The sequence below is a fragment of the Centruroides sculpturatus genome, unplaced genomic scaffold, assembly GCF_000671375.1.
Source record: "Centruroides sculpturatus isolate CEXI.00-Female unplaced genomic scaffold, Cexi_2.0 scaffold1429, whole genome shotgun sequence".
NCBI lineage: Eukaryota > Metazoa > Arthropoda > Arachnida > Scorpiones > Buthidae > Centruroides > Centruroides sculpturatus.
Window position 1 is genome coordinate 73,836 of NW_019385592.1, and position 22,700 is coordinate 96,535.

The 22,700-nt window shown below is 24.8% G+C and overlaps 1 protein-coding gene across 2 annotated transcripts in view; it reads left to right on the forward strand.

Annotated features, from left to right (window-relative positions):
• Positions 1-1,112: 1,112 nt before the first annotated feature.
• Positions 1,113-22,700, forward strand: part of LOC111640403 (neuropilin and tolloid-like protein 2) — a 91,046-nt gene continuing 69,458 nt past the window's right edge. Inside the window, exons 1-2 of one of the 2 annotated variants that reach the window (XM_023386411.1) lie at positions 1,113-1,466; positions 5,147-5,235. In XM_023386411.1, the coding sequence (XP_023242179.1) occupies positions 1,450-1,466; positions 5,147-5,235 (106 nt within the window). In that variant the 5' untranslated portion in view covers positions 1,113-1,449. Of the gene's footprint in view, positions 1,467-5,146; positions 5,236-10,853; positions 12,066-22,700 lie in introns of those variants that run through there. The other variant, XM_023386412.1, reaches the window with a different exon arrangement.

Consider the following 22,700-nt stretch of genomic DNA (forward strand, 5'->3'; position numbering starts at 1 on the left):
AATTTTGCAATGCAAAATTGAAAGCATTGAGACATCTTGATGTTTTTATTCAGCCCATGAATAATAATTCACATATTTAATCCAAATGTCATGAAAAACTGCTCCAGAGCATAAATTTGTATATAATATGGTAGCNATATATAAGTTTTGGGGGATGTTTATCTTCATTAAAATAAGAGAAAATTGAATTATTCACACGGTTCAGACATCAAAATAATTTATTAAACTCTTAGATAAGTTTTAAAATGTTCGGAAATTTAATATTGGATAAATGAAATTTTCATGTGTAACTTTGTTGACGTTAATCATAAGTGAAAAATCTTGTTTACTGATTTTTCCCTAATGTTTACATACTTTGTATTTAAAAACTTTTTTTCTTGACAAGTTTGAGAAATGGAAAAAATTATTGATACTTAACGTATGTTTTAGTTAAATTTATAAATAAAAGAATTTATTTATGATCGTAAAATTCTATTGCAAAACTAAACTTTTTTAATACTACGAAATTTCCCTGATTAAATTACATTGTAGGAAAATTTTTAATTTAAAAAAAAAGATATTCACGTAAAGCACGTAATTAAAAGAAAATAATTGTTAATGTTTTTATTTAATTAATAAATAATTTTCAGATTTTTTTTATTAGAATTCCAATTTCTCTCTGTAGGGATTATTACCCGAATGCTTTTGGGTGACGAAATGTTTTAGGGATTATTTCGAATGTGTCACGTGATTAAAATTCCCGAATATAAGATTTATTATTAAAACAAAGCTTTTTAAATGTATCAAATGATAAATTGATGGTTAAATTGGAACGAAGTTGCTTCGGATGATGAAGAAAGGAGATAAATCAGATTATATTTTACAGAAAAGAATAACGTCTGGAAAGTACCCAAGTCTGCTTTGAATCGTTCTTCCCTTATATACAGAAGGCTTGGATAAATAGCGTTGCAATTAATAACAACATTGCCAGACATTTGCAACGTTGTTAAATATATATATTTAAAAGTCTATCATCGTTAAAACGATTTTTTTCTTTTTCCTTTTTTTTTTGCGTGAGTATTGTATGCCATCGCCAGTACATAAACTTTCTAACGGTTGGATGAAATTTAAAATACGTAAATGGCGTATTAGCGAATCACGGGAAAGTACAGTCACGTGACTCGCGCGTTACGTATTTTGCAATTGTTCCGTTGTTGAATAAGAAATTGCGTAATAATCATTTCAAATTTTATACGTTAATCTCTCGGCGTCGGTTTGATATTTTCAAAAAATTTAATGGATTAAAAAAGTGAATATTAATAATTTTGATTGTTTTTATGGATAAAAGTCATCAATCTTAAACAAAATGACTTCAGTGACACGAGAAATACGAGATTATAACAACCATTGATAGTCAAGTTGCATTGTTTGGCAACAGATGGCCATCTTGGATTAATTCCAACCTTGGATATGTATTCTATGACTAAGTGAGATTTTTATCTTAATTTTCTGTAAAGAAAATTTTTATATTATATTTAGAAGATCTAAACTTGTTTTTACATTTCCCCCTCTCAGTCACGTGACTAAAACGCGCGAAACTAATTGTATAAACAATATAAACGTTTTTTTAATATACATTTCCTATCTATTTTTATACGTATAAAATAAGAATTAAATCTACGGTCGGTAAGTATTCGCTCGAATCACAAAATAGCGTATAAGTTTGGCGATATTTAGGCGAATTACGTGATAATGCGATTTAAAAGGTCACGTGACACCCGGAAAGCCGCAAATTCGTATTACGTGACGTATACATAGATATCGATTTTTCTAAAAAAAATAAATAGACGACAAGTTCGTAACAACATTAATTCAATAATAACTAAATTTTATTTTAATTCAAATTCAATGTTGAATATTTTTGATAAATAATTTATAACGTTAGTACACGAAAATAATTAGAAAAAATCGACAAAACTTTTCGATTACCATCATATTTTATGACAGAATTCTCTTGAATTTATACATATATATGTATAGAATATATAAAAATTTCAAAATTGAAATTAAATTATACGTAAATCTCTTTCTATTATTTATTTTTTCTAGCGACGCTCCCGAGATAACCTAGTAATCTCTCCGATTGTTGTTTTTATTCACGTACTCAATTTGGATTAACTCCAATTTCAATGATACAAGGGTTACAGAGTTAAATCCTCGACTACCCCCTTACAAAAAACGGGGGGATAAACAAAGCATAAATCTTTATTTAAGTCCAATAATCTTTGTCTTATAATTAAGCTTAACAAATTAGCTACACAATTGGAACAAATTAGTAAAAAAATTTATTTAAGAGTTAAGTAATTCTTAAAACAATCCTCCATATCTATGACTATGCAGTGTTTTCTCGGAATAAATATTTATTTGCTTGCCTATATATGTATGTATGTGCATGTACTTTTTATATCAGTTTAATATTTCTTCACTTTTTTTTTATTTTTATTTCAATCGGAAAAGAATTCGGAGAAAATAAAATAAAAATATATATGTGAAAGAATGCGGTTGATTAAATTTTTAAAACATTTCCCATTCGAATCTTTAAGAGGTATTGAAGATAAAAGGTTTTCCAGTTATTTAAATGGTGCCATAAAGTCTAGTTTGGTGGCAACTTTTCTATAAATAGTTGCCACATTTAGTACCGTTTACGGAATTGTTGCCAGCATATGATGACGTCACAAAATAAGTTAGACAATTCAAATTTTTCAAATTAAAATGTAATGACAACGCGCCACCACGTGGTTGTCTCAAAAAACATTTCGCGATTAAAAAAAACAATTTGAATAATTAAATGTTTCCTGTTTCTATAAACGAAAAATACTTTACGCGCTCAGATTTTTTTAAAATTTATATACGTTAGAACAATAAAATATTTTATAAAAGAAAAACGTAGATAAATCCAATAAAGCCAGACGATCAAGTTCAATGTCAACCTGTCGCACCAATCGAATCGATCCAATCAATTTTTTCGCCGCGGTTATGACCAATCGTTATCACTTTAAGAAATTCCTTGGCCAAATTGCGTAACCATGGCAACGTTCGTACATACATATTTTCGGTATGAAATTTGAATTTAAATTGATAAAGTTATATTTTCGTTTTTGATTTTATTCGTGAAATTTATGAATATCGGTCACGTAAGTAATTATAAATACTAAAGATATATTCAAAATAAAGTACTTTATATATTTTATGAAGAAAGAAAGGGTCGTCGAAAGGATGTATGGGGCCCTTTTGCCTTTTTCCGTTTTTAAACAAGTGAAAAGCGTAGAATGTGTATTTCTTAATAAAACAAAGATTATTTAAAGATTATTTTTTACTTAAAACAACAATAATTTATAGGGGAGGAACCACTAGGGGGCCATAAGTTACTGGGCGTAGATCCCTCTTCTCGACGCTCGTTCTTCATGAAATATTACTCCGATTTCACAAAATATTATACTTTTCCTAACACGTGATTGATTTGTAATATTTTATCCACTTATATACTTTCATAATATCATATTCGTCTTATTGATATACACTTGAAACTTTCTACTTTTCCACGACCATATCTGTCACATACCACGTACAAGTTATTGAGTTACACTGCATCCTGATCAAATTTAGAGATTTCTCGCGTTTCTTTACAATTAAATCGATTTTTTTCAACTCTACCGGGATTACAGAAATCGTAATCTATGGTTAGCAGACAGATGCTACTCTTATATATATATATAAATAGAGAGAGTAACACTGGAAGATGGTATCATTTTTCTTCGTATAGACCACCCATCATGTCGAAGTAGATTTTAAAACTTTTATGTCTTTAAATTGTTACCGGTTGTCAAACGGTTTCAATGATTTACGACTTTTAAAGAATTTGCTGCTGGATTTGCATTTGTATAAACATTGTTTGCCGATTCTGAGTGCTTTCGAAACACTTACAAAATAGTAGTTGTTCGATGTTAGATTGCGACATATCCTCCCTGAAAGGTTCTTTTGTTCGCTGCTCTTAAGCTTCTTTAATAATAAGGTGGGAATAAACGTTTAACAGAAATGTTGATTGATGCTGAAGTTCCGCTCCTGAATAAAAATCTAAGTTGGTAAAAGTGTTTTTCATCGTGTTATTTTTTAAACGTAATTTAACTTGTATAATAAAAATGTAGAAAAAGGAAAATATTAGTAAAAATTTTGCTTGATTTTAATATCAGTTGGTAAATTAACAGATTAAGAAAGGGTTATTTTATTTATATATGCATTTTCAGTATAAATTTTTCCTATAGTGATCTACGTGTAGTGTATTTATGAAAATCTTCATGCAATCTTTATTATTTGTAATGAATAAAAACTAATAAGATATTTTTTGAGATATTTAATAATTTAAAGCTGGAAAAAATAGTATTTTTGTCATATTTTTTTTTAAGATCAAAGAATTACTTCATAAGTAAATAAACTACAAAAGCAATGTTCTAATGGAAGAAAATAAAGTTATTTTCTTTCCTTAAAGCTTTGTTTTTTGAAGTTTTCTTTTTTTCTAGCGTAATATTTGGATTTTATGATATTAAATGTAATTTTATATTTATTTTTACCTCTTTATTTACTGCATTAATGGTCTTGTATAAACATTCATATAAAAAAAATATTTCAGTTTTGGAAAAGATTATATCAGAAAGACTAATATTGACTTCATAATGACAAATAAGTTCTTTTATCTATAAACAAATCTTCACATTGTGTTTTTAAATACTATTTAATATTTGAATATCGAATTTATATTTACATTTTCTGTTATTTGATGTATTTTAATGATAAAAAGTAAGAGAAATTTCATTATATACTTCATGAATAATGCTGAATTTTCTGAAAATGTTATAGATTATTGATATTGAAGAGTTTTAAACTTTTTTAGAGTGATAAATTTTTCAATATTCAATTATTTAGAGCGCATAAAAATGCATAAAGTATAAACGATACAAAATATAAATAATGAAATAAATATCTAACATATTCAAAATTTTATATTATTGAAAACTCTAATATTTTAAATATTCACTAAGCTGAATTTATTGAATGTTATTTGTTTTATTAAATATTTATCGTTCTATATCTTTGAACCTTTTTATTTCAGATATTGCTATTTTATGCTTTTTATTATTGAATATTTTATGCTTTTGTATATAAGCTCAATACTTTCCCTCATTGAATATTTCATCTCAGGTATGATTATTATATATTTTTGCTATTGAATATTTATAACTGTTTGAATATATTTATTTATTTATTTTATTGTTTGTATATCTTATTATATATATTTCTTTGCTGTTAATATTTTTATAACATATCTTCTACCATTGAACACAGATAGATTAAATATTTGTGTAATATTATTTTAAGAAAGAAGAGATTTAACGAAAAGAATTGTTATTTTTTTCTTTATGTTCACACAAAAAAAATTAATAATAATTTATTTTTATCGCATTTTAAAACTGCAAATTTGCTATTTTATTAGTATAATTTATTCGTTTCTATCGCGTTTAGTATTTGATAAATGTTTCTTTTCGGATAGGCCTTCTAAACTTTTGTTGGATTTAAACGTTTGTCACTATTTGACATTAATGTGTTTGAGGAACGTTTCTGTCAAAAAATCGTTGAAATGATGCAATACAATTTCAATTCAACACGTAACTGTCAAAAAAATAAATAGAAAGTATAGAATTGAAATATCTAACGGTCAATCGTGACAACAAATATTGACAGAATTCTATACTTGGTCGTCTGCGGATATCTTGTAAATCTTTTATAATGGAATTGTATCTTCTTATCTTACAAGAAGTAAAGAAGACTTCACTGTTTTACAATAATGACACTATTTTACGAACAGCAAAGTGTGGTGGTGCTTTTCTTAATGCTCTTTACGACCAGGAAATAAAAGGTAGCTTGGGACCATAATAATAAACTTATTTTCACGAAACAAAAACAGGCTTAAATATTAATTTAAACATTACAACGTTGTTTAATGTTGGCTAATCTGAAAGTTTAAATGTTAATCTAATTAAGTTGATTTGACTTGAACTGTGAATATTTAAATTATTTTTTGGAAATTTGTTCTTTTTTTAATTGAGTTAAAACTCTGAAAGATCTAAAGAAGAAATCTATAGAATGAATTAAGTGTAAGACAGAAAACATATATTTCATCGCTGGGTTATTAAAATATTTAAAATCTGAACATTCAAAATTTCGTTTCTTCTGCATCATTACTGTTTTTACTTTTTTATAACGTAATGTTTTTTCAGGTGGAAAGTTAAGATCATATAAATAGCATTGGTTTCTCTTGAGGTTTTGTTCCTTTTTTTAAGTAACACAAAATGATACAGGCGTATTGATTCATTATATTGTATTGAGATGGGTCATTACGGCAGTTGTTGAATATCTTCTAAATTTATGTGATCGTTACAATTATTTATAGAATTTAAATTGTATACAAATTGGTTTCAGATAGTTTACTGTACAATAAATTGTCTTTAATGTTAATTCTCAAGACATTAAGCTTGTCTTATTTCTAATTTAAACTTATGTTTAATTAATGAATTTATTTTTAATTTTGATTTTATATAGTAGTTAAAAAATAGTAATTTTTGTAAAACTTTTAATTGACAGCTGACAAATGATAGGCCAGTATTATATTTATATATTTTTAAACATTGAGTGTTACTAAAACAGAAAGAGAGAGGATATTTTTTTGAAGAATTTTGCAATGCAAAATTGAAAGCATTGAGACATCTTGATGTTTTTATTCAGCCCATGAATAATAATTCACATATTTAATCCAAATGTCATGAAAAACTGCTCCAGAGCATAAATTTGTATATAATATGGTAGCCTTCTATTTTTCCATAAATAAAATTCTTATTTATAGTGTAAATATTTCTTATATTCAGAATCAGTTTAGTACTAAATTCTGAATGATATGCAATTGTAAAAATATTCAATGGAATAATAAAAATTATTTAATTACATTTGACATTTATTATTTAAAATAAATAAGTGTAAATGTCTTGTTTATAGAATAGAAATATCTTTTTTTTTTTTTCTTCTTCTTCTTCTTCTTCTTTTATTAGACATTTAGTGATCTAAATCGTTTAAGATTGTCAGGAGTTTACGAAGTTCATTTACTTTCTTGATTGAAACTAGGCTATAAAATAGGGAAAATATCACAAATTCGAATCAGGTGTCGAGTTGCTAACATTAGTCTGGTGGACACTCGTGATCATATTTTAGATAAGGTTTGAGATTCTCTCCAGAATCTGGCATCTTCGTATCATATATGATAAATGATAAGTAGAAATTGTATTTTATTTTCTTATTCTCATACTTTCAGATGCGGATACAAATTGTATGAGTTTTAAGAGCTTAAAACGTTTTTATTTAGGTTAATATAATAACGATAAAATTGTTTCAATGTTAAATGTATAAAATTTACAGATTAAAACTCTTTCAGTGTACATACAATTGCTAAAATTGACAAAATTTACCACCTTTTCTATTAAAAAATTATTTGTTTGGTGCAAGAAACATTACTGATTTCAATTTTAAAATTATAAAATTTTCACTGAAAAATAATATTATGTATATATAATACCATAATCTCTAATTGTTTTAAAAATTGTTTACTGCTTTACAATATGTCATTTTTATACTTCAATTTTGTTGCTTTTTAATATTATATAAATAGAAAATAATAAAACTATTCAGTTACGTTTTTTATTCTCACTATTACTCTCACTCAAGATTTTTTTAAAGTCTGAATTATTTGAAGTACATCTCATATTTCGAAGTTAAAAGCATTCATTCAATCAAATATTTCAAACAGAGATTGTTTAATATCTTCAAATTTTCATGTTTCTGTAGTTTGTTTTTTAATAATTTGCAATAAAGTTTTGATTTTTTTCTGTAAGCATTTGAATTTAAATTTCTGAATAATTTATAAAGTAAAATATTGAAATAATGTTGCTTTGAATTATGATAATCAAAGAATATTATGCATATTTAAGATTAGAGAAACTGAGCACATAACTTTTTATTTTAGAGTTTGTTAACTTATTAATATTATTATTATTTTATAGAATAAATAATGAATGTATAAATTTTCATTTATCCTTGCTCTGTTAAATATGAATAAGCTATTACTAACAGCAAAATATATTTAGCTAATGATATAACTCTTTATAAGAAGTTTAACTGATTATACTGTCAAAAGTTATAAAATAAAACAAAATATAAAAATATACAAGAATTAATAAAATAAGTTTTATATTTTTATTGAAATATTTTTTCCTATTTTATTCTGCACATCTCTGATGAAGCGTAGTATGATTATATCATTGACACTGAACAAAAGACAAGATAATTTTATTTTCCTGTGCTCTATTTTACAAACGTTATTATTATTATTTCCCCCTCTCTCTCTTTTAAAAATCTACTTGAACTCAAGATTCGATTACTTAATTCATCTCATAACAATGCTAATGTAATCTGAAAAATACATTTTTCAAATTACCTTATGCTAATGTGCATTTTCTTTTACATTGCAAACGTCTTAAAACTATCTGTCTACAATTTTATGAAGAAAATTCTATAATAAAATTATTTAAAATAGATGCATTTACATAACATAATTCTCACATGAAGGAATTCGTAGATTTTTAAGACGTGTTTTAGTTGAATACTGTGTTCGACTATAAAATATTTTATTGCAGATGTTCTAACATTATTTAATTAATATTTTTTGAGTAAAACGTTTGTCATTTCTTTTAAATTTTTAGTAGACATGATATTAATGTCTAATATTGACTCTTGCACTCATTTTAATACGTATATTTGCCAAAAATTAGCTTATAAAAATATATGAAATGTGTAAAATATATAAATGAAATATCTTACTTGTTAATATTCTTACAATTCTTTATTCTTACAATATTCTTACAATATCTTTATATTCAGCTTCACAGCGAAACTTTCTTATACAGCTTCATGTTTTGTTATAAAGTGGATTTATAAATTGGTGCACATGGGCATAGTTTTCATGTTTTTAGAATTGGATTGAATCTTATTGCTGAACTCAACTTGCTGAAAAAACTGGTTTTCAGCGATTTTTCTGTAGATATTCCAAAATCTGTGTTAAAGTCGGAAAGGGCAGTGGAAATACAATCCTCGAAAGGAAGGAAAAAATAGAAGTTCAAGAATCTTATTCAACAATCCAAAAAATCAATGGTAAAGCCAGCTCTGCAAATAGATATTTTCGTAAAAATTGAACACAGTATGATTCGAAAAGTTCTCGAAATATGACACAATATTGAATAATACACTTGCTGAAATCCAGCAACACGAATCAATGAATTTTCCTTTAGTTACCTACGAAGCAGGCAAACGAAATACCCTTGAGAAGGCTTCTTTTAAGTCAGATCGGATACAGTATTAGATAAAAAATTTATTAGATAACGTAGGCATGTAAGATTATATTAACTATCATTACAATCCATTAAGAAATATATTTAACTAGTAACGTTCAAAATAGAGCATATTAATATTTTGAATATTGATTTTTGATCAGTTAACAAAAACTGTACTGAATTGAAATTATATTTCAGTATTTTTAAATATTTTGTTCAGAAATGTGGATACTATTATCCTACTTTAATTTCAAATCATTACAAATTTTAGTTTAAAAAATTATTAAATTCTTGAATATAGAAACTTCTAACATTTCAAAGAAGGAATTAATATGATCCCGTAGTTGAGATCAACTAATTTACTATATCTTAGAAACAAATTTATAAGTAAGTATAATTAAATGGAATTTATAATGTCAGTGATTGTCCGATAACTTCATTTAAATCATCCTTTATTATAAAAATAAATGAGGTAGTAGCTGGAAAAAGAAATTAATTAATATGAAAGTTTTCATTAATTAAAAATATCGTTCGATTTTTAAATTTGGCGGATATAATAATGAAAATCCGAAGAGGTTTTTACAACACTTGCAAAGTAGCAATTGTTTTTATTTCAAAAAAATTCCTTATTTTCGTTTATCATCATCGAAAGTGCTCCTATAGGCTATATTTTTCCTTTTAAAGTAAGAATTTTTTGAAATAAATAATTAGTTTTACTTTGATTTAAAACGTGGAAAAACTATTATTAAAGAAAGAAACATTATAACAGTTTGAGCATTCTGAATTATCCAAAAAATAGCTTTTTTTCTCTTTTTTTACGTACCTGAGGCTTAGTTAAGAGTTAATGGATATGTCATGAACATTCTTGAAAGTTTTGTAGCTGCTATAAATCTGATACGGGTTATTTAGATGTTTATGTCCCTGCTACTTGTAGAAATTCTCAATCCTTTTATATTTAATACTTAATTGAACCATTGTTTTTTTGGAAAGAAACAAAATCTTATTTTCGAATAATATTCATAATTAATCAAATTTCCATTTTTTATTTTCTTTTTCTATTGCATCTGAAGTTATTAAATTTTCAAAAAATTACATATATATACATTTTTTTTCTTGCCAGTTTAATTGCATTTTTAATTAAGTTATCCTCATTTGAATTTTGTTATATCTTATCTATTTGATTAAAAATGTTATAATCAATTAACTTTTTAATCAAGTAAATTAATGTATCGAAAACTTTTTACTTAAATCAATGTGATTATCTTGATGTGTAATTTTATTTTTTCGATTGTAGCTTATGAATTTGTATTTTATTATATTTATTTTCGAATTCTTTTAAAAATTAAATCTTTAGTAAATTGTAATGGAGAATAAATTGTAAATTAATTAAATGTTTAACTCGGCATTTAGAAAGAAATGTTCAGGAAATATATAGAAACAGTGTAGCCAAATAATTGATATGATATATCAATGTTATGATATCGCAGTGACAAATTTCCATGTAGCTAAAGTTATATTGATATAAACCATGTAAAAATTTTATAAGTTTTTAAACAATTTATAATATTAATAAAAAGTTTAATGTTTAGAGTATTAAAAGTTGACTCTATCTGAAATAATATTAAGTAACTTATGAATTATTTAACCAGTAGAACATATAGAAATATAAAAAATATGGCAAAAATCTAAAAAAATTGTATATATTATTGTACAGACGATATTACTTTTCAAGAGATTATAGCCGTGTAAAAAATTTATATATTTGATAAATAAGATGTATCCTGTTGGGGAAGGAGTGCTCCCCACGTTAAGACACTTGGCACAGAGACGCATTCTTCTTGACTTCCTTTCAACCCAACCATTTGGCTATAGTCCAGCTAAGCACTCTTTTCACGAGTTTCCACCCCCCACAATGTGGTATAGTGGTAAGCAACCGGATTATTTTAAAAACATATCCGGCCCATCCAGACAATGACACTAGTATAAGTACTTAGAAGTTGGGGTAATTAGGCCGAAATCTAGCCATATCGAACGTATCACTCCGATACCGTATTGGGACGGCTCCACTTCTTTAAATATGCTCAATTAACTGGTAAAATAAATAGGCGTTGACAACCGATAGAGAAACAACTATTAAAGCAGTTAGTGTTATCTTCTAGGTGTCAGGGGGTAAATCGAAGAAATTTAACAACCGCTTCCGTGCCAGAAATTAAGGAAAGAAAACCGGATAGAAAAAAATCCGTACAGTCGTAGATCGTATAGCAAATGATGACTATTTTTAGTATCGAGTTTTTAAAACCGATCTTAACTTTTTCTCTCCCCCTTGTTTTGTTTTGTGGGGTGCATCGGTTGCGCGCGCAACCAAAGGCGAGGCGGTAAAGCCCTGCTTGATCTGGTTGTAGTGATGTGCTGATGTAGTTTGGAGATTGCTTGTGTCTGGTTAGAGTTGGATATAGTTCCACGTGTTGGGCCATTACTGTTATGGAATGTCGTTCGATGTGTGTGGGACTAATATTCGATACTTGTCAAGGATTGACGAATGTGTATATCTGAAATAAAATATCTAAATGGTGCTACAGAGATACTTATTTTCTCTGGGTAAGTTTATTAAGATTTAAAAACGTCTATAAAGTTTTTTTACAGTTAATTCGCACATTTATTCCTCTGTCTATATTGCTTTAAAATCGGATACGAATGTTATTGCTGCTTTTTTTAAAAACTTATTTTTTGCTTAGATGAAATGAACGTTGTTGTTACAGATGCGGAACGAAACTCGCGTCGTGCAGCATTAATTCTTAGAATAGTTGCTATAAATTTTAGTTTTAATTTTACTCTGTTAAATATATATACATATTTTTTCTCTCTTCTCTTTCTTATTCTACAAAATATGGATGGCAGATATCCAGCGGTAGTTGCATGTTATATTTAATGACTGCTACTGATGATAACCTCGCAACGGTGATCTAAAGAATAAAGGATCCGTGTCGAGGTTGGTTAGCTTTTTATCATATGGGGTTGAAATAATTAGTCTCTTATGAGGCACCTTTTTTTAAATATAAATTTCTCTTTTAAAAACTTTCCGGAACATTCTGAGAATTATCTTCCCTTTCAATTAAGATTAATTTGATTGATTAAATCCGGTTTCAGTTAATGGTTACAAAATTTGTAGTATTTCCCGTTTGGGATAAGTCGAGCGGAAACTCCGTTTGTATTTACCCGTATTGACAAATATTCAAATTCGATAAACAGTTTAGAACGAGTGTGCCATATCGATAGAATTAATATTATATCACTGGATCAAAATTATGTAAGATAATCAATTTAAGTTGAATTATCCCTGTATTTAATTGTATCTGGGTATCACCTGCATGACTTTAAACATTTAAAGCTTACAGGTGTTCAGATAAAATAAACAAAAGTTAACATAGTAACACTTTTAGATACTCTAATTGTATACGAATACAAGTAAAAAGCATGTATAAAAATACATGAATTCATGGGAAATGTTTAATTAAAATTATGCAGACTAGTTAAATTTATTTAAAGTATTGAATTTTGAATAAGCATCTCTTGTAAATTATTAATTTAAATATGACATAGAATGTTTAACATGTAAGGTTACTTTTTAAATTTAATTTTAGTATAGACGATATTCTCAGTGATAGATTTTAATTAAAAGTTTTGTGTAAATTAAAACTCGTTAGAATTATAATTATTTTTATCGAGATTATACGAAAAGTAAAAGAGAGGGTTAGAGGAAGCGTATATTTTATTCCAAACTCGAACCTATTTTTATCGATTTAAAGGCAGAGCATGTTGAAAGAGTTAAGTATTCAAAACATCTTAATATTCTGAAAAATCTGGTATAAATTAATTTATTTTATTTTATATTTAGTACAGAATTTTAAAAGATTATATTGTCAAATATATTACTTCTATAATAATTAAAGTTGGAAACAATTGACATTAAATAAACACTTTAAATTCTCGTAGAAAATCTAATATTGTTTACTTTATTCGGGACGTATTCTTATCGTTAAATTAAATAGTGTTTTATATTATGTTAACAAAATTCATTCACATAAATTAAATCAACAAAATGTATCATATTGTTAAGCATTAATTCGCAAATTCAGCCATGCAAAAATTGATAAACATCGTTTCATTACATAAATGTAAAGGCAGTATACCATCTGGGATGATAATCGTGCGGTACAAAAGGATGTTATTCGTTACACCATCAAGGCAAGCTCTTCTTAGTATGACAGGAGGTTGTCCAAAATAAACCTGGATAATTGATTAATAGAAAAAAACATTTGAGTAGCGAAGAGTCATGATGAATGTTTACAGCCAGACTATTGTCAGGTGTAATACTTTTTAACAGAGATGGATTCGTTGCTGGAAGTAATTATCTGTTTTTTATAATGATATTAAGGGACCCTGAATATCTTTTTCCTGGAATAGTTAATAAATTATCCATCGTGTCATTTATGCGTGAATCATACGCATACGATACCAACATATAAATTTACATCGATATGATATTTTATATACCAGGTTGAGTTACTCTTTCGCGGTATGGTGTGCATAAATATCATTATTTTGTGGTCATCAAATTTCAATTATTATCTAACAAACGAGGTAGGGAATTTTAAGGGAAATGCGGTAAAATCGAGGTTTGAATTAGTGATCAATATTCAAGGGGGAGGGAAAGTTAAGGAGAATAAAAATCGAAGGAACGTCTTAGAAATTTATTAAGGAATATTTAGGGACATTATTGACAGTCAAAGGAAGGGATTTTTAAAAAAGAAATAATAATAAATAAATATAATATACAGAAATATTTCTCAAAAACTTCTATTTATTAAAAAAAAATAATTTAATGTAATTTAAATATTGCGTGAAGTTTTTAAAATTCTTTTATCGATTTAGTATTATAGATAACGTTAGAACTAATTTGAAAACGCAATAACTATCAATAGAAGTAGATTGGAGATATTTTATTCTTACAACTTTAAAATAGCCTACAGCAACAACTGCATCCGTTTAAAATTAAAGTTTAAATGAAATATATATATATATATAAATTTTTAAATTTATTTTTTCATGTAAACTTTAATATATACATATATTTATTTATTTTTCTTTCTTCTTTAAATTTTAATTTTATACAGATGCAGTTGTTTGTATTGATACATACACTGTAGGACTATATGTTTTTCAGACTGAGTTATTTCCATCGTAAACACTTCTAATCGAAAAAATATACTGTATATGTACAGTCTATTAAATTTATTACAGGTAACAAAAACACACGATGTTTGTATATTATTCGCGATTTTCTCGAGTGTTAAAAATGATAAATATGCTCTAGTTAAATTACAAACTAATAACAAATTGCTACTATAAAATATGGAAATTGGGAAACTCACTAAAGTTGTATTGTCTATATTTTAATGTCAAAATTTTTTTTACACAATTAGACAACTCTAGTGAGTTTCCTGATTTCCATATTCCATAGTAGCAATTTATTATTATTATTATTATTATGTAAAAAGAAATAATATCAGAATGTAAAGTGATTCTCGTCTTTCTTAAATGCCATTTTTATGCAGTTTTAGTTCGAATATAATCCTTCTTTTATTCTTATCTTTGTGATTTTAATTTATATTTATTATATTACTTTTTAAAGTGAAATAATAATAATAAATTATAGCCACTATAATAAATTTCTTGTCACTAATTTTCATGCGGATTAAGTTAAATTTTGAACAGAAAATTAAATGTCTTAAATGATTTCCAATGGTTGAAGGGGTTAAAGAACTTTTCTGCGTAAAGAAATCATCCTATTTTGAACGTTATATTACATATAAAGCAAAATGAATCTGGATAAGACTGAAAGTGGATTTAATTTAAATCTTTTTTAGGAAATAAAATTTTTTCAAGAAGAATTAATTTTGTCCATTTCTACAAAGAAAATTTCTTTAATATTGGATGATATATTTTTTTTATCGGACTAGGTTTTTTATCACATCAAGATTTTCTTTAAATATATATATAGATTTATCCCATTTCATTATTAATACATGAATATATATTTGAGTTTTTTGTATTAAAATTATGATTAATCTTCTTACTTTTAAATTTCACTTTTATTAAATTAAACTTCATTTGCTCATTATGACATTTATAAACAAATGATATTTAATATAGTTTATTATATAAACGTTAATAAAATTATAATATTAAATAAATATATATTCTTGAAAAACGGTATTAAATAAGAGAGTATTTATATATTCTTTATGTATTCAAAATTTTCTGTTAAAAATGAGGAAAAAATTCAATTTATTTATATTTACTTATTTTTATATTCATTTCACATGGTTTTTTCAATTAAAATGAAACTTAAAATTTTTACTGTTAATTTTAATGAGTTTCATCAAATTTATGAAATAATTTTTTTACATTTTATTTTGAATTTTTTTAAGTTCAAATTTCTTTTTTCGTTTACATAATTTATACCTTTTACACATTTTCCGGTATATTTATAAGTGGTGTATTTTAATTTAAGGAAAAAAACATATTTTAAATTAACACATTTATGAAACTGTAAATATTTTCATAATTGGAAAAATTTCGAGTAATTAATTTTAAAATATTTTAATTTTAAAACAGTTAGAGAAATTATTGATTTATATNTTCAAATCATTACAAATTTTAGTTTAAAAAATTATTACATTACTAGACAATTAAATTTTCTAGCAAATTTGATTTTATAATTGGTGTAGAGGGCAATTAATAATGGAATAGACTCTGAAATTAGACAGTACTCGTTACAGTACGGCGGACGTACAGCGAATTTTGGCTGAGTGATTCTTAAATCACGTTCGGAATGCGTCTTGTAGTGCATAGGCTATGTTTCAGATCTGTGATGCCCGTACATTAGTCTTCCACCGTTTCTGCACTTCTATAAATAACTGTTGTAGCGAGACTTGGCCTAGTCCTTCATACCTTGCCTCTATAGGTTAGATAATTGTACCTTAAGGATTGTTTTGATCCGTGTCTTGGCGTCTCCGGAAATCCTGTTAACCAGACAAATTTAGTAACATAACCATAACGCTTTTTATAGCATCGCTTTACATCTGGAATTTTCTGGTTATAGATATTCCATCCCTCGAGTATCTATAAATTGTTTAAAATTACTTTCAATGTTTGTACTACTTAGAGTTGATAAATTATTATAATATAATATTTTTAGATTAAAGTCAAGGCTGTCTTTATTATGTCGAAAAGTTTCAGGCAATGATCTTTTTTTCCGTAACCTTCTTGTTCTTTCTTTTTTTGTGGTCTTGTTCAATATTTTACAAACTTTTTTGTAGACTGTTACTGTCTCAAGTCGAACTAAAAATATAAGTTTGGAAATTTATTAATATTGTTTTGAAATATGTAGAGCAAAATATGTCATTGAAAAGATCTTAGTTATTGTAACAAGTTTCTTCTTAAATCCATAAAATATTTTTCTCTCGTAATATATATATATATATACTACAGTTTGCCTCAGAAATTATTTGAATTAATTTTTAAAATCAAATTATATAAAAAATATACAATGTAATCTGTAATAGTATATTTAAAAGTTCAATGTCAAATGTATAAGTGCTTAAATCTTTTTTTGTTATTTTTTCATTTTCTACACAATAATCATTGGTGCAGATGGAAGCATAAGTTATTTTTATACTGTTCAGTTGAATATTTTCTCGTACATGTCACTAACAGCTGTCAGTGACTTTTAAATTTGCTTCATGTCATTTAAGTCATATTTTTATAAAAATGATTTCTAGTAGACTATATTAAACTTTATTAAACAATAGAAAGATATTTAATTAATTTATATTCTTCAACACGTATAAAATTCATATTCTTTAACTCTGCGTTGACATTTTACATCGTACTACGTTATTTTAGTAATAAATTTGTTGTAAGTGATTAAGTATCATCTTACGCAAAATTAAACGACTATGTTAAACATTTATTTTAAACACTGTTACTTCTGACACCATTATGGTATGATAGTAATGATTCCTTTGATGAAAAGTTTCAGAACGGGAAAAAATCAATAGAATTTATTACAGAACTATAACTTGCTGTGTCAGATACTTTATGAGAGAGCTATTGTTTGCACAAAAAATATTTTTACAACAAAAACGTCGATATACCGAAACTAGTTCTTTATACTCTTACTATCCTTTAGAAATATTATTAGTGTCATTGTAACGAATATAATTCAAGTCAACAAAGCAAAAAAAAAAAATTATAACAAAAAATGTTTTGCTTCAAACTAATTAGTAAGATTTTTGCATGTTAATTTTTAAATACATTTTGCAATCAAAACTTATGAAACTAATTAACACCGGAATTAAATTTTATGGGGTATATTTTTAATGAGTCTAGTTCTTAAAATAGATCATTATTTAAGAACGATATTTTTTTCCTTCCAGTAACTTAAAAAGTATCTTCTGTTGAAAAGGAATAATAGATTAAATTTTAATGAGTTGAATTTTACAATTCCATAAACTCTTCAGATATTATTTACACTAAATGTAATTTTAAGGATATTTTTTTTAAAGAAAAACGTTTGAATGCATTATTTAAAATTAATTGAATTTGGATTCATCTAACTGTTCATATTTCTTCCACTTCTCTTGGTTTAAATGAGTAATTTTAAAATATTCTTGTAAATTACAAAAACATTGTTAAGAGATAATAATTTTAATAAGGAAGAAACGTTTTACTATAGTTTCAAAAATCATTCTAGTCTTTCAGCAACTTAGTTTCTCCACTTTTTATCAGTTTTATTAATTATAACTTAAGGAAAAGTGTTGTGTTTATAAGCAGTTATATACATAAAAAATTTAAATATGAATTTGAAACTTTTTTATTTAAAAAATATTTTGTAAAGTCAAAACATGCATTTATATATTTTGAAATAATTTTATTGCCATTCATTATGCACATGTAATAAAACATTTAAAGTATTTCAAAATTATTAATTTTCTTCTTAATGCAGAATGTATGTATATGTATATATATATACATACATAATCATTACACATTAACAATATTATTATGTGTTTGCATTAAATTAAACATGTCATATTATATATATTTTAAGAAATATCAACATTTAATTGAATAAATTAATAATTTAGCATTTGCATCAAATTAATTTATAGTAAGATAATTGTTTAAATTAGCTATTATTTATAAATTAACTTAGTTTACATGCTTAATTATTACTTTATTTTAAATGTTGATATTTGTTCATATATCTAGATATCTTTAAATTAATATAAATAAATTGAGTATTACATACAGATATTAACCAAATTAATTAAAAGTTTTTTAATATTATAAATATTTCATCTTACATTTATCTATAGAAAATCACATTTTAAAAAATTCTATACTATGGATAGAATTTTAAGAAAATTTTTAATGAAATTTCAATTTTACAAACAATATAGCTTACAATATTGTTTTAAAAATATAATAAAATTTTATTATTTAATTTTATGTAAGCTTTAAAAAATATATTATAATTATGTCAGAAAACACTTTATGCTGTAAATATATATGTTTTATTAGTAATTTTAAAATGTTAAGGCTATCTATTGTATACCTGTTTATTGGCAAAGTTGTGCAGCCAGCATCTGTCTTTGCCATAACAAAGAACATTGTCCTAGTGGCAGGGGGATAGTCGCTACATTAACTTACACTTTTCACAGTCTCTTATCCAAAGGTCAGAACAGAGTCTTATTGCTAAATGGTCCGTCAAGTGCCATGTCCTCCCCTGCCAGAGAAAGGTAATAGTGTGTGGAGGAACAAATAGGGAAACTATAAATCTTAGTAATTTTCTACTTATAATGAATTCTAAGATTATTTAGAAAGATAGGAACTATTATTTGCTTCACAGGTACTAAATAATTTGCTTATTATTAAGCAATTTTACATGATTTTTGGTCTATAAAGCTTGAATGAAATAAACATAATGAACTTATTATTTGTTTCTAAAATTTAGATTTTCTTTAAATTTTATACAGGATTTTGATACAGTTAATAAATATGTGATTATTTTTTTATTTATGAAAATTTTCATTTTTAAAGTAATTAAAATATGAAATGCTTTAAATTTTAAATTTTATCCAAAAAAGTATACAGATTAGTTTAAAATATATTTTATGATATTAGCTAATTAATAATGCATATAAATTTAATTTAATTCCTACTTAATCCTTTAAATTTATCTAATTTATATCACACTTATTCAATATATATCATACTTATAAAATATTCTTTAACATTACAGATGAATTATGTTTTTCCTAATTATTGGATACCTAATTCATTATTGGAGTATAAAATATGCTGATGATGGATTAATAAACTGATATTATTTAATTATAATATTTTTTAGTTTATTTTTTTCTTATGAAACATTAGCAGAGATAAAAACAGGAATAATTTTCTTCTTCTTGAAGTAACAAGCAATTGCTTATTCCATTCTTGATTTTCTAATTTTCTTTTTAATCTTCTTTGGTCTCTTGCTGTAATAGGAGTTTAGAGCTGCTTTTGGTAAAATCTCTACTCTGGCATTCTCTCAACATGTTCTCTCCATTCTCTACTTTCTTATTCAGTTCAAGAATTCCCAGTTCTTTCTTTATATTATCATTTCTTATATGAATTAATCTTGTGCTGCTTTTCCCATGCCATAAGAAACTAAATTTCTGCTATTGGATTTTATCTGCAATCATTTTTTCTTCTCACTCATAAATATTTGTTCTGCTCTTGTTTAATAAAATTTTAACTATTGTATTGTTGTATAAAATTGTAAAATAAAAAATTTATAAAACATAAAAAGATGATTAATAAATTTTTATTAGTCTTATCCTTTAATACTTCATAAAAATAGTAAAACTTTGCTACATAAAAATTTAAGCTTCTACTGTAGATGACTGAATAATGATAATTTGTCAGATGACTGAGTAATTATTCAAATAAGTGAAATGAGCTTCAACAGTCCATTTACAGATTACAACAAATATTTAAAAAATCTAACAGGAAATTTTCAGCTACTAAGTAAAAACATAAAAACATTTGCAACCAAATATCCATTTAGATTCAAAATAGGAATTGATAATCAAATTAGCAGATTTATCAATGTTACAGTTCATTTACTCTGGATACAATATGACATTTGATAATGATGATAATGTTAACAGCAAAAATATATTTTTAAATGTTAAAAGATTGTAATTTCTAGTGCTTATTTACTATAATAAATCATAAATTTTTTCTGAAATTTTTATATATACAACTCATCATTTTTATATATAATTTATATCATTATTAAAATTAAATAAAATTGAATATCCTTAGGGATAACTCAAACATGTTTTGACATTATGTACTAATGCAGGACTTCTCAAATTTATAGTCGGAGTGTTCATAAATCATTCTTGCTCCAAAAACTTTCGAAACTCCAAACACTACACATCTTCCAATTTTGAATGATTGCTACATAACAAATTTTTTTTTATAGAAAAATATACATCTTCTTCACACATTTGTTTACTATAATAAATTTTATTCAATGGAAATTGCTTAAAACAACTAAAATAATGTTATTTTATTCATGTAGGAATATTTTTGGAATTTATTTATATATATTATAATACTTTTGTATCTATATTGTTAGGTATCTTGTTACTTTCTGATTAATTAATGTTATAAAATTCAATTAATTTAATAAATTGATTATTTCAGGAACAATTCTTAGGTATATTTACTTATATTTTCTATTTATTTAATTATTATTAATATATTCACAAAGCTATAATTGCATTTTTTTTAAATATTATATTAAAATATTAATATAATTTACATTGAATTAAGTAAACATCCTTTTAATAAATCATTTATAATTAAAGTTAAGTACATCTGTAAAAGCAATTATATAAATAATTGCTTTTACAGATGTACTTAACTTTAATTATATCTGTACTTTATACTTTAAATTTGTCGACTAAAATTCTAATCATATTTAACAATTTAATATATTTTTATATTTGAAAATGATTGTGAAATACAAAATCAATTTACTTATTCAATAATTAAATAAATATAAACATAATTTAATATTTTAAAATTTTAAAAATCTTTATTGTATGTTTTTGATTATAATTGTCTAGGTTTAATTTTAGAAATATATTTTGAAAAGAAAATGTAAAACTGGATAATATTAATTTTAATCTATTGATTTTCTTAAGAGAATTCATGTATTATTATAAAAATAAAAAGATAAAATTTAAATTTTACTTTTTTTAAAAATTTTATTCAATACAATATCAAATGGAAGAAATATATTTTAAAATTTTTACATTAAAACTTTTTATCTTAATTAAATTTAATTTAAAAGACATTTTTATCTATTATTTAATTTGAAATGGAATTTTTTTCCCTGGATTTAATGCTTCTTATCAGTTAAATGTATACATCATCTTTCCTTATTTTTTTAACATAAATGTACTTAACAATGATCAGCTCACTCTTTGAAACTTTTATTTCATAAAGAATTTGTTTATCTGACTAGAAAAGAGGGAAAAAAACATTTTCTTGAGAAACTTTCTCTGCAGCAGGTTAATGAATTTAACCTCAGTCCAGCCTTTTGTAAGTTGGTCACTTTGAGGTCAATGTCCTATCTATGTCTAGTATAAACTTAACTTCCATTAACTTCTAAGATATTAATAGACAACTTAACAATTTACTCATGTATGCCACTCAGAGATTAAACCAAGAAATGTAATTTTAATGCTTCCATTAAAATACTTGTTTTCTAAATAATCAAATAAGTTTTTCCTTAATAATAATCTATTTTATAAACATTATTAGATATATAATTTTTAAATAAATGTGTAAAATTTATGTAATTTGATTTAGTTTTAGATTATAGGATTCATTTCTTTTCTAAAAAGTCTTAAATTTTAATAAAGTTTGAAACTTCATTCTGTTTTTCCTTTATCTTAAATTTATTTTGAAATAACTAAACAAAAAAACAAAATGAAATAAACTTTAAATTTAAATTTAAAAACATTTAATTTTAAAAAAATTTTATATTCATTTTTTTCTGTTCCAATCAAGTTTTATTTTATTTTATACAATTTATAAAAATTA